This window comes from Berghia stephanieae, chromosome 8 (genome assembly GCF_034508935.2).
Source record: "Berghia stephanieae isolate SIO BIC M18660-M18661 chromosome 8, UCSD_Bste_1.3, whole genome shotgun sequence".
Lineage (NCBI taxonomy): Eukaryota > Metazoa > Mollusca > Gastropoda > Nudibranchia > Aeolidiidae > Berghia > Berghia stephanieae.
Genome location: NC_088367.1, coordinates 20747169 through 20761261, shown reverse-complemented (window position 1 = coordinate 20761261; position 14093 = coordinate 20747169). Strand labels below are relative to the sequence as shown.

The following is a 14093-nucleotide window of genomic DNA, read 5'->3' as shown; positions in this document are numbered from 1 at the left end:
CCAACGATTTGTGTATATATTTGGGCTATATTGGTCTGAAAACTTGTGTAACTTGTTCATGTGATATATTCTGCCATTCATATAGACTGTCACTTCCTGTACCAATTGATGTTGTTTACACTTGGGTCAATGGGACAGACCCAGATTCACAGCGACAGCTTGAAGAGGTCAAATTTCAACTGCAGATAAAGACTAATCTATCAAGGTAAATTCACTCATGTGTAGCTCGCCATCTCATTACAGCTCTATTTCTGGGCTGATCCAATAGTCCTGACACTTATATAGATTCAATAAGTATAATCATATTTTTGTGTGGCCAGTTTTGTTTTTTCCCCTCTATATTCGTATTTTGTACCCAATTTATTTTACTCAGAAATGTATATATCACCAAATTATTAGGTGACAATTTATGATATTATTGAATATGAATGATTTTTGTTTGAGACATATTTTTTTAAATCTTGAAATTTTTGGATTTTCCCAAAAGTTACCAAAATGTTATAATTGTTGCCTGTGACTATTATCAACTGAATCAGTTGCTGGAAATGAAATTGAGAGAGTTTAGATATATCAATCGAAGGTCTGTCACATGCTAGACCATCAACAATCTATTTAAATTTTTTTCATTTATGTAAGATTATTTTTAGCATTCATTCATTTTTAAAAAAGGAATAAGGAATAGAAGAAAATTAAAAATTGTGCTTTTTTGATTGAGCAATTCAGTTGTTCATTGTAAAGCTCTCAACTCAACATGGGCAAGTGTTTTTGGTTCCTTGCGTCATGAGGGGAAATTGCAAAAATGCAAATTTCACATATTATGTCCCTTAGCTGTGTTCACCTCTGCAAATGTTAACAAGCTGTGAGTTTTAGGGATTGTCTTTTCATTCCTCTTCCTTCATCCAATAGAATTGAGGTACGGTGGTGAATTGAAAGGTAAAAGGAGAGACGGGAGTGAATTCACCTTTCAACACAAAGATAAGGAGAGACAAATAGAAAGACAGGACTCACACAAAGAGAGAGAAATAAAAAAAGAAAAAAGAAAGAAGACGGGGGGGGGGGGGGGGGGGGGGGGGGGAGAAGAGTGAATTATGAAATTGATTAAACTCGCCAATGCAACCAATTAATTCTGCAACTCTGTTTAATTTTTAAAGAATTAACTTTTTGTCGCTGTAATTAAAATTTGTCTTGTGATTGAGTTTGAGGGCTTGCTTTATTTGATTTTATCATTATCATTTTTTTTTTTCTGTGCACCGCATATATTAAAATTTCTAGGTCCATAGTTTTCATCAAACATTACACGGAAATGATGATATGAATTAGAACTTATTTGTAGTATCATTTTCGGCTGACAAAGTTTTGTAAATGAAAACTTTATAATGAAACTTTGCAATTCAGCTTGCCAGCAATTGAAGTTTATGAGCACAGTCATTGGCAGAGAAGTGAGCATGTAAAGTTTCTGGTTTGTTGGTGAATGTAATTTGGGATTCATGTATTTCTGATTTTTGTTCCATGTATTGATTGGATGAGTTTAAGTAAAATAATCACAATTTCCTCCTGTCAGATTAATTGTACCAACACACAGGGTCCCCAGCAAGTCGGGAAATTTGGGAATTTTTCAGGAAGTCGGGTAAATGTCGGGAGTTTGCTGGTACAAATGAGCCAGTGTGTGATGGCCAACTTTGTTGATTTTTAATTATTTCTCTATTAGATGTCACTTATATGACACCCTTTTTTCGCTAATACTTTTCATGCTGTTTTGGGGATTTGCATAAAATTATGCATGTAAGCGTGGAATATATTTTAAATATTCTCATATCTTATTCATACTTTCACTATTTGTTACAGTGATAGTGGTAAGTAAAAACAAAATTGAATTAAAATCCTTGATAAGGAGACATTCAATCAGAAAATGAAATGCTTTTATAAAGGTAAACTTAATCAGGGTTATTTCCCATTCCAAATCATTGAAATTTGTACTTTATTTTATTTTCTGCAATGATCCTGATTTCTGCCCATTTCTTTTTTCAACCCAGCTTGCAGTAAAACTGCAGCCTCCTGAGGTTTAGCCACATCTCCCTCATTTTTATCCCAAACTCCCTGTTAACTGATATACCAAGTTGGGAGCTGTGCGACATTTGGGGCCAAATAGGTGTCTCCCAGCCATAGCTGAAAATGACCTCGTTGAATGTGAATTTATTTTTGATTGACCTTTTCAATGGGTGGTTTTGTGGGAAGATTATTATACTGTTTTACTTCAAAAAGATAACTCAACCTTGATAATGTTTATACATGATATCAAATTTAATTTAAGTCCGAAAATATAATTATTGAATTTAAAAAAGTAAAATTCTTTCTTCTTTTTAAAATAAAAATTTCATGAGAATGAACAACACGTCTGTAGGAGTAAGCCTTTTGTTTTGGTTTTTTGTTTTTTAAGTTGGATAACAGGACATACATATTGTCTCATGATTTTTGTATTTGGCTGACATCTGTAAAAGTTTTAAAGAAAGAGTAGGTTGTGCTCCTAAAGGATAGAAAATTGGAATTAATGGAAAATGCTACATACACATATTTAAGGAAGGAAAGTGAAAAATAAAATCTGACAAAGCAGAGAAAGTCACTAGAGTGAACGAGCAGTTGGGTTTTACTCACCTTTGCAAATGTCTTCAGAAAATTCGATAAGGACAAGGAGTATCAGATGTCCTCAATTTCTAAGTAAATTAAGACACAAGGGCTTCTTTGAAATCATTGAAGTTGCAATGTTTCATGAACTGTAAACAGTTGTGATAATATATATATATATATATATATATATATATATATATATATATATATATATATATATATATATATATATATATATATATATATATATATATATATATATATATATATATATATATTTAGACATGTTGTTAGTGTTTTAAAATTATAGCACTTGGCCTTCAGGAGTTAGTGATTATGGTTCATAATACAATAACAATGTGTCGACAAACTTTTTAAACATTAGTATTAGGTACGAAAGACAGTTATGGAATCATCTAAGGAAATCAGGTGAATAATTTCTGTTGACATAAACAACTAAAGCTAGGAAATGATTAAAAGGTAATTTTGTAGTATGCATAAAATATTACAGTTGAGAATGGATATATCGATTTATCTTTTAAAAGAGTCAGTTTTGAAATTTATGACGGTTCACTTTATATGACTTTAATAATCTAATATTGTGAAGAATAAGGCCAAGAATAAGTTTATGGACCCTTTCCTCAGCACTGGCAAAGACCTCAAATAAGGAAGCGCCCTCATGAAGTTGCTGTGAAAAACAGTGGAGGATCTTGATAGCTTCTAGAGCAGCATGGCTGAAAACTTGTCCCAATGATACTTTATCCTCATCTGACTCCACATCGGCAATGGCGTCTTCAAAAATTAACTATTGTCAAGTGGTGTTGTGACTGAGTACCATGAGTAATAGTGGCATTTACCATACCCATATTATTGAGACCAATGAACTGAGCGTTTGCACCGCATTTTAGGGAAATAGTTTTGTTTTTGTTTCGTCAAGTTTTTATTTTATTTTATTTACTTTTTATTTTTTAGGGGGAGGGGGGGGGGGGGGGGGGAGAGATTTACAGGATGTTATTGGACATTAATCTTGGTTTTTCCTTCGACTGTTATTTTACAGGATCTCTCTGCATTTTCATTGGCTGTTGTTTTACTTCACTGCAAGATATCTTGACCTTTTAAAACTTATTGATATAACTGTCATGTGGTCAAATAGTTGTCAATATAGGCAATCAATATTTACTATTGTTGTATAGCGGAAAAAAAACAGGACTTCGATGTCGTGTCGATATAACTGTTGTTGATATATTTGCTCTGCACTGTACTGAATTGATATGTTTGGTGTTGGCTCACTTGTAAATCAGTATTGACTGACAAATCGAAAGACTATATTTTAAAAATATTCTTTATATTGTTTTAGTGTGATATCTTATTTGCTGTTGATAGGGAAACCCGATCGATCTGGAGATAGAGGTCTTTTTAAAAAATGTCGGGGTCTTGGAAAATTGTTTAAGATTTGACTGGGGACCCTGAACACACAAAACTACGTGTAATCTAAAAAGTTTACATTCTGATGAGTGATATCAACTTCATTCATTCAATAATATACGTAAATGTTTGTAACAATTTTAGAATTTTTGAAGGAAATTTTCTTCGTTATGCTAAATTTGTGTCAGGACATCTATATATATATTTACGTATATTATTATATATATGTGTGTGTGTGTGTGTGTGTGTGTGTGTGTGTGTGTGTGTGTGTGTACTTGTAATATAAATAATTAAATAAAATTTATTAGCGTCAATATCCGCCTAATTTGTTCAATGGTGCTTTACAAGACATAGGTCATATGAGAATTTTAAGAAAATTAAATGTTAAATTTCAAAATGTTAAAGGAAAGTTAATCTAAAATATTCTGTTTTACAGTCTAGACTTGAAGCACTCAATAATATGAGCGCTTCTGGTAAAGACAGAGAGAGAATTACTGATTTGATGTTGCCGCAACGTAAATTGCACATTCCAAGAATTTTGTTTTGGACACTTTCCTTTACTCTGATATCAATGACCACAATACCTTGAATACATTTGAAAATTATACAGGCCATCTTGAACTCAACTCTCCTCTCGACAGGAAACCAATGTAGCTGTTTCAAAACAGGGGTAATATTTTCTCAAATATTTGTCCCAGTTATGTATCCTCTATCTGTTATCGTAAGTTTACGTAAATTGCCGCTCTCTTCAAAAATAAAATATACCCTTAATACTGATCACCAACAGGGTTAAAATGAAAAAAATTAGGTAAGTTTGTTTATATTTCTCTATCCAGTTCAAACTCTATTATTTAGTTTTGGTTCTGAGACTATTTTTCATCCCTCAAAATGGCTTAATTGTTTCATTTATTTGCTGCTATTTTAAAAAAAAATTTTTTGGTCTTGATGACAATGTGACATAAACATTTTTTTTTTTTGACAAAAGAAAGGGGGCCAAACTTTGACACTTTATAACTCTTAAATTTTTTATACAAAAATATTGAAACTTTATAGGACAATTGACCATTTTACATTGAAATTCTTTAGGACATACTAAAACACAAATTAAAAAAGGAATAAAAGAATGATTAAGCAAAATTAAAAACGCTTATATTTCTGCTATGTTTTTCAAATGTCAGGAGAACAGCCTTCTTATTCGCATGTAACTCAAGATTATTGGCTTGTAACTCAGAGATATTTCTTTGTCTTGAAGTGAATTACATACTGCTTTCTTTCAAAGTAATCTTTTACCATTTGGAACCATAATAATATTATCTTATCTTACTCAAGGCTGAAAATAAATTTATCCTTTCATTGCCTTATACAATATCACATAATTACATAATCTCAAATAGCCTTGTATGTAACAAAGTTTTTTTACACATCGTTACATGGAATGAAAACAATAATATACATATGATGGTGTCAATTGAACTTGTTGAAAAGAGTTCATATTTAAATCATATTTTTACAATGTTTCATTAGTTTAATATATTTTTTAAATCACACCGTATATATAAATCTAAGAGAAACTGTCTTATTCTTTCCTTTATTTTGATATTATTGTTGTCAAATATTGCATAATCTTTGAGTTTGAAGCCAGGGTGTTCTGGACCATCCGCACAACCGTTCACTTCTGCTGCCATTTTTATTATATCTTGCCATCATTTTATTTTTACAATATGAGATGTTAGTCAATCAGGATCAATTTACAATTGATACAATTGTTTTTTATGCCCATTTAATTTTCTTTTAATGAGCTACAAGTCATCAAATTTCAGGCACTTTTTAAAAAAATTGTGTTAATCTGAAATGTGTTCATGCATCCACAAATTCACATGCAGACACATGAATATGCACACATACACGTACAAACTCTTACATACAAGTATACTCAAACACACACACACACATGTAGTAGTTGTAGTCATTTTAGGTCCGAGTCTTAGGGCCCTTGGAGATGGAGTATAGGGATAGATTTGCTGTCTACTTTATTGACAGGATCCCAGTCTGTGGTAAAATTCTGCACATCTAAATTGGATCCAGTTACCCATTTACTGCTTGGTGGAATGTTGTTATTGACACTTGTGTAATTGACACCGGTGCCTTCTAAGGTCATTCGAAGGATCCAGCAGTTTAACCCGAGCTATTACAAGCTATTTTAATTTTGAAATGAGAATTTGAAGACTGCATTTTATATACTTGCAATTGGTCCAGCCACATTTTTTAATTATTTGAATTAAAGGAAAAAAATGTTCAGAGGTTAATTTTTGTGAACGCTTCCCAATCTTGTCGTTTTTGTTTTGAGCTTGATTTTTTTGTTTTTGGTGTTTTGTTTTGTTTTTTTCTTCTTTTTTTTTTCTTTTCTTTTTGGTTTCTATTTCATTGCTGGAATTATTTGATAACCAAATTACTTGCAAACCTATTTTTGTGAACATAGCGATACTATGTAAATGGTGACAAAGCAATAAACAAAATGAAAATAACGGCTTCAAAAAGACCAAAATACCAAACACAGAATGTTTTGGGCTCAAAACCTTATTTCAGTCAACAACAAAAAACAATGAAAACATGAATTACATTACTAAAAAAAAACAAATCGACAGCAGAGAAATATTTTGTACGCCTTTTCTGTACAAAGACCTTCGAATTTAAACAAAAATAAACGTGACAAAATGACAAAGCAAAATTGTTATTCTTGAGATCCATGAAGGAATTATACAGTGATGTGGCTCAGTGATGCCAAAGTTCCGGTTACACCGGAAACATTTTGTCTGGAGAAAATTCCGGGTTACGGCAACTTCCGTCAAATTCCGGTGAGGTCAAATTGATCCAAGGATACCCCTACCACTAACTCTACCACCATATCATCATAACTGCCACAACTCTGCCAACCACCACCACCATATCATCATTACTACTACAACCACCACCACATCATCATCACTCCAACCACAACCACATCATCATCACTACCACTACTACTGCAACCATCACCACCACATTTCACATCATCCATCATTACTACCACTACTACTACTACAACCACCACCACCACATCATCATCATCATCATCATCACTAAAACAACTACTACCAACACCATAATTATCACCACCACTACTACTACTACAACCACCACATCATCATCACTACCACTACTACTACTACAGCCATCACAACCACACCATCATCACTACCACAACTACAACAACCACCACCATATCATCACTACCACTACGACCACCACCACATCATCTCTACTGCTACTACTACAAACACCACCACCACATCATCATTACTACTAATACAACAACGGCTATCACATCATCATCACTACAACTACTACTACAACCACCACATCATCATCACTACCAATACTACTACGTATCATCATCACTGCCACCACTACTGCAATCACCACCATTATGTTTTGTAGCTTTACTTCATTTGAAATAAAAGGACTTTGGGATGGAATTTGGCATCCTGTTTACATCATAATATTGTTCTAATTAGTTATCTATTTAGAACTATACAATACATAAACACAATGCTAAATACCATCCTAATTCCCTTTTCTTGTATGCAGAGATTCCTCTTTCGGCATTGAAATTCCTCTGAGTGGTGTCTGAAATTCCTTTGTTATGATATCGATAAAGATTTAGTACAGATGTGTCATTACAATTTTCCCAACTTAATCAAGATTTAACTAAAAGTCGTTCTTGCATTGATTGGACCCTCCAATGATTAAGCCATTGGGTTTAGATAAAATATGCTTAATTATTTCTACTGAATTATGCGGCTCGTTTGTTCCCATACCTCCTTCCTGGGGCAAATGGGGCATTTTTTTGTTTATCCGAGGATGTAACATGAGTAGACTCCAGATTCAAAGAGCTTGGATCCAACATTGTATCCCATTAAACAAATGCATAATCAAGTTAAAAGACAGATTTATGATGTTGTTAAATGCAGCTTTATAAATAACCTAGAAAGAAAAATAGTATTCTGACCACTTGTAAAAATGGTATTTATTTAAATTCTTCATGAGATACTAGTTGACCAATACACTCTGTCGGATTATTCTTATTGTAGGTAGCATACAAGTCCATTTTGAAAAAAAACAAAAGAAAAAAAACCCAGAGTGAATAATGAATCATCCAACAGCAAAAAAAAAAAAAGATGTATATGCTATCCATAATGCCATCTCCAACTGACAAAACTGTATACATGAATTTTAAATAAAGCAGAGTGTTTTATTTACAATTATTTAGCGTCGCTTCTATTTTCATAGTAACCAGTGGTTTTTTAGGTAATATTGATAATGAGATGTGAGAAGTTAATTTGATATGATCACAGACTAGGCATGATAAAAACGATTAATCCTTGAACAAGGGAGATAATCCTAGTGTTGCCAAAGTGGAGGCTCCGTGAAGAAGCCTAATCACTTGACATTTGTGATGCTTACACAAAACAACCCTCTGTACCATCACCTCCATCTGGTATTATATTGGAATAAATAGGGCTCCATTTTTTTTTTAAAATAGTGTAAGCAATTGTATTTCAGGGTAGGGTCCTTTGATCTCCCATGGTGGATAGGAGGTCACTTGCTGTGTCTTCTTTCCCTTTATATCTGTTTTCCGAGTTGCTTTCCGTCTTTGTCTTGGAATGGGAGATTGCTTTGTTTTGTCCTGGTCCTTGCTAGGGTCCTTAGCTGAGAAGTGAAGCAGTCAAATGGTTAGTATTAGTTTTGGGAGATTATTTTTTCCCCCTTGAAAATCATCTCTCTGTTATGTATTGTTAGTTATGTTTTCTGTTTTGGATATATTCTGTAAACATTTGAGGAGCCTATGCTTGTGTCAAGATGAGACTTGTAATGTGATCTCAAGCTGAGTACACTGATGGTATGCTCTTGGAAACTACATCTGTTTCCTAATCGAAGTAATTCTGCTTTGTCTTACATTTTATTTGGTGCTTAAATTGTAATTCTATAATTTTTTGACTATTCAATTTTCTTCCTTTTTTACTGGCACTGATATGACCTAAATGTGTAGACATTAACCCTTTTCATACTTCTCTCCTTAACTTCATTTTCCATCATCTTAATCAATTTATCCGCAATATAATACCATTTTAAAGTGGTGGGTCACATATGTATGTTTATGTACGAATATTTTAATATGTTGTCATCTGACCCTTCACAGAGAGGTGCAATGCTCCTATACAAACTGTCTACCTGTTGGCATAATTATCCACCCTGCATTGTTGGACTCTGTTACATTAAGTGACCTTCAGTCAAGCGTTGACCATGGCAGTTTATTTACCAATGTTACATCCATGATGCAGATGAGAATGGGTCCTGATGTGCCCGCCAATGTCACTTTGTTGTTTCAGGAACAGAATGGTAAGAATTATGCACTAAGAATTATTAAGCTTTGTGGTCTAGTGTGCAAGGTTGAGTCCTTGGAAAATGCTCTTCTTTACTCACATTCTTTTGATCTCTGTTAGATTTTTTTTTGGTAATGATTAATGGATATTGCACAATATAAAAGCTCAAGTTTGTATGGATGCCAGTTTGCTTGCACTTGCAGACATGTTGGTATCAGCTACTGAAATTTTCTTGCTCTGCTATATTTTGACCTGTTCAAGGGATAATCAATGATGTATTTTAAGTAGCAGGAGAGGTGAAATTGCATTAACAATCCCCGTCTACAAAACTGATTATTTACTATCAAAGTTATTACATTTATCTCAATCTTTGAAATTGCAGAAGGTCTCTTGTAATGAAAATATATATACTTTTTTTTTTGTCTAAAAAAACATTGAAAAGTATGCTTTGTCCTAGGATAAAATATGCAAAAAATTAAGTTGTACGATGGTTGTTAGTTGGCAAGTCTGAAAAGTATAAATGCCATAAGTGGATGTTTTATGCTTGTGAATGTTAAGTATATTATTATTTTTTGCTCCATTGCATGTTTCCCAAAAAAAGAACAAAGAAAAACTTTAAAAAATTATTGCTCTTTTGCATACACATATTTCACACTTATGTGACCTACCATAGCACGTGTTCCATCTGGTCTTATGTCAGAATGAGCCAGACAAAATAAAATTTCAAAGTCAAAATGATCTGAATGAATTGGGGAAATTACAATATTTTTAAGTTTAAGAAATAAAACTTGCTTTCCTCAATTAGGGCACTAATTTTAAATCAAATAAGTTAAGCTTAAAATTTTAGACTCACCCTGTCATAATACTGTTTTGAGAGTATTTGCAGTCTGGAGAAAAAGAAGAAAAAAATTGGATCGTTTATTATTAGTAAGGAAATTACCCTAGTTTGTCCCAGGATTATGATTTTTTGACAAGCAAATAAAACAAGGGACAGGCAAATAGAGAGTATAGATAAAAATGTAGTTTATATTTTATTATACTCCAACTGAACTGCCATTTTGGGTCTTGACAATAATGAGCGTTAGGGTATCCAGTTTTAGCTCTTTGAAAAGTTGGCCACTATGGCCACATATACACATTATCTTGTACACTTGCATACTTTTGTTTCTCATTCAACAGTTGACCAACTGGTTCATCATTTTGGAAAAGGATTGGTTTACCAAGGCACAAACTACACTGTACAGAAAGCATATTATGTAAGTCTCTGTGTGATATGTCCGCTCATTACTATTCAACAAAGCGAGAATTTACATTTGACTTATGCCTCTTGGCTACTGGTGGAGCATTGGGCCTCAACAGCACTGTTTCATCTTCTTCTGTCCTTGGCTTAGACCTTTGCCTCACTCCAGGTAAGATTGGTGATGGACAAATCTTGGTGAAGGCTTCCCCTCCAGGTCTGTTTTGGACGACCCCGTTTACTCTTGACATGTGGGTTCCATTTGAGAGCCTGCTTCTTGGTTATATTACAGTGCTCTTTCCGCAGGGTATGGCCAGCCCATCGCCAATTTCTGCGTCTGACCTGGACAACCATTTGGTCTTGGTTTGTTCTTATCCTTGAGAAAAAAAGAAAAGAAAATCTGGAATATAGATGTTTGTAAAATGGAATTATGCATCATTCAAGAGTACCTGAGCGAGTGAACTGAATCTCAAAGATTGATAGTCAAACAGCTTTAAATGATTCAGAATTTGAAATGGTTGATCAGTGACCTGTTGTTTAAACTGAAGTTGTCCATTGCCAACAATATAGCCAGGGACTTTTGCATGAATCCTCCTTAGCACGCCACATGTTAAGTTAAATTTTAGGGGGGCACAGTTGAAAATCATTGTTTCAGAGTGCATATCGTCAGAACTGTGTGGTTGGCTAATTTCTTCAGAAAACATGTGTTTTTATGTGTTTGAGACAAATTCTCAGGATGAGTATGTGGGTTGGGTTTTGATTGAATATGACTCCAAGTCACTTACTATTCGGGTTGGAGTGGAATGCCTGGTCTTTTGATAACGACATTCAGTTTACACAGATGTTCATTGCTGCTCAGGTAAAAAGCAGTAAAAGTAATTTGGCAATTATTTTGTCCTTGCACTGGGTAAGGAATATGTTGGTATAGTAATGTAAGGTGACCAGGTTATGTTACTCCCATCTTTTTCAGACAAGTGATACAACCCTGACACATGGTATGGCTGTGCCATTGTTAATTATGGTGACAGGATTTCCCTCCGAGGGATACACTGAGGACAGGCTGAAATCTTCACTTGGATCACAGCTACGTGTTGATGTTACTGGATTAGATGTAAGCTTCTTGTTTTAATTTGTCAAAGCATGTGATGTTGGGAAACTTTAAAATAAATTAGATTTGTTTTTTTTTCATTTTTCGATGTGAGAAATGTTTTCCATTTCAACCATTTCGATTGTACATTAAAAGTTGTGTGTGCCTGCACTATTTTTCAATAAGAAATTCTCAGAGATTCTCAAATAAGTAATGGCATTATTGGCAAAAGACTCATCCATTTTGTTAATTTTGAGGTTTGTTTTTTAGGTTTTCAGCCTTCACTTGATTATTAATTAATGCTCTTTTGATTGTTTCATTTATGATGAGCAAGTTTGAACTGTGTTTGTAGTTAGACTGTTTATCTTTTCTTTTTACAATTTCAGTTTACAGTTAACTGGGATAAAGGCTTGGCTTTATTGCAAGCAAGTGACAAAGAACAGTTTGAATCATCTGTCAATGTAAGCATGAATTATTGGTTTACACGAGTTCTGATAGTTCATTTGATAGAGCGCTCATATCTTAAGTTAAGGGACCAGTTTTGGTCTCAAATGCATTTGAATATTTTTTAAAACCAACAGTCCACCCCGCAGTATTGGATTTCTGTGATATTAACCAGTAGCGGGGAGAAACCAAAAAGGATTATTTCAAAGATTTTGTGTAGCAATAGTGCAATGGGTAACTCCCATTGAGTAAGTGATCAGTGCTTTGGTTGCTGTAGAGGCAACTAATTTGAAAAATAATTCTCTTTCTACCCTTTCTTTTTTTTTTTTTTCTTGTAACATTAGTGCAATGGATGACATCCAGTGAATAAGTGATCAGTGGTTTGGTTGCTGTAGAGGCAACTAATTTAAACAATAGCTTTGTTCAAATTGTTCTAAAGTGAAACATTTGGATGTTATCTAAGATGAAATAGAAATTAATGAGCTGACAAAAAAGGACTGATGTTTGACAGCTTTTAACCTTTTAAAAAATTTTCTCTCTTGATTAAACAAAAAAACTTCTGTTTCTTTCAGAACAAAAATGTTACAATAGAGGGAAAAGTGCTGAGACTGGCTCCAGTGACGTTAGTTTGGGACCTGTTGGCTGTAAGACATTTTCTTTGTGTTAAATCAAAATAGAAACAAGCATCAAATCAAAAATATTTTTTTTCTCACCAATTTCATGAAAGTTTAATTGTCGTCTGTCTATAATGGGATTTCCTATATTTATATATAACATAATATTATTATTTATAATAATATAATATTAATAATAATAATATGTATTGTATTCTCTTTTACTCCTGTTCATTGAACGGAAAACTATGCTTGTATGCTATTTATTAATACTGTCACATCGATTAATTTTCATTATTATTGTAAATTTGATCATTGAATCATTTTTCAATTGTCAACTATTATTCATGTCAATGAAATGATAATTTTATGGCTTTTATACTCTACTCTCATGTTATTTGATAATATAATAAATGTTTCACTACTTTGTGTCCCTGCAGACGAGTCCAGACACAGAGATTGCAGACTATCGGTTTCAAGATAAAGAGGTGAGAAGTTAATTATTGGTAAAGAACAGTTTGTTTAAACTTTTCAAAAATATATATATTTTATAATGAAAATCTAATTTTTGTAACTTAAAAATTGTAGACATATCATAATGTGTTCAGTTCTCTAAGTTTTTTAATTTGGATTTATTTTAATTGATGGATTTTACTTATCATTATGGCTTTGCATTTGAAACAGATATTTTAATGAGTTTTAAAAGGGGAGTGTTGGTGTGAATGTCTCTCCTGTTCAAGTTTTAATTCATTCCTAAAGTCGCCTTTTGGTTTGTTTTCATTACATCATTGTCCTGGTACAATCTCAAATGTCTCTCTTAAATATGATGCTCTTGCTGTGAAAAAAAAAACCCAAAAAAACTTGCCTGGCACAAGTCAGGTTTCCATTCAACCGATTCATCAATCACATGATATGTTGATGTCCAACATCTGGATATTTTTTATAAATGTAAACATATTGCTTTGTTTATGAAAATTGTAAACATCAGGCTAAACAAAATGACATATTATGATATTGGAAATTTCGAAAACCATGAACATTTTTTATTATGAAAGTCATTTTGAGCACATTTTGCAATGTGACCAATGACTCAAGCACATGGAAAAATGATATAGATAGTCTCCATTGGAAGACAACTCTAATGCTTCAATTTGTGATTTTATGATCAGTTAAACATGATATTGTAGTGACAACGTGCATACCAACACTCATATGTACACATACACAAATACACATAT

General features: G+C 33.1%; 1 protein-coding gene across 2 annotated transcripts in view; it reads left to right on the top strand.

The window, feature by feature from the left end:
• The window catches only part of LOC144978336 (N-acetylglucosamine-1-phosphotransferase subunits alpha/beta-like), a 46878-nt gene that overhangs the window by 1782 nt on the left and 31003 nt on the right, over positions 1-14093 (top strand). For both annotated transcript variants that reach the window (XM_078924230.1, XM_078924231.1), the window contains exons 3-9: positions 86-205; positions 9290-9489; positions 10653-10729; positions 11681-11821; positions 12184-12258; positions 12814-12885; positions 13296-13343. In XM_078924230.1, the coding sequence (XP_078780356.1) occupies positions 86-205; positions 9290-9489; positions 10653-10729; positions 11681-11821; positions 12184-12258; positions 12814-12885; positions 13296-13343 (733 nt within the window). The remainder of the gene's footprint in view (positions 1-85; positions 206-9289; positions 9490-10652; positions 10730-11680; positions 11822-12183; positions 12259-12813; positions 12886-13295; positions 13344-14093) is intronic.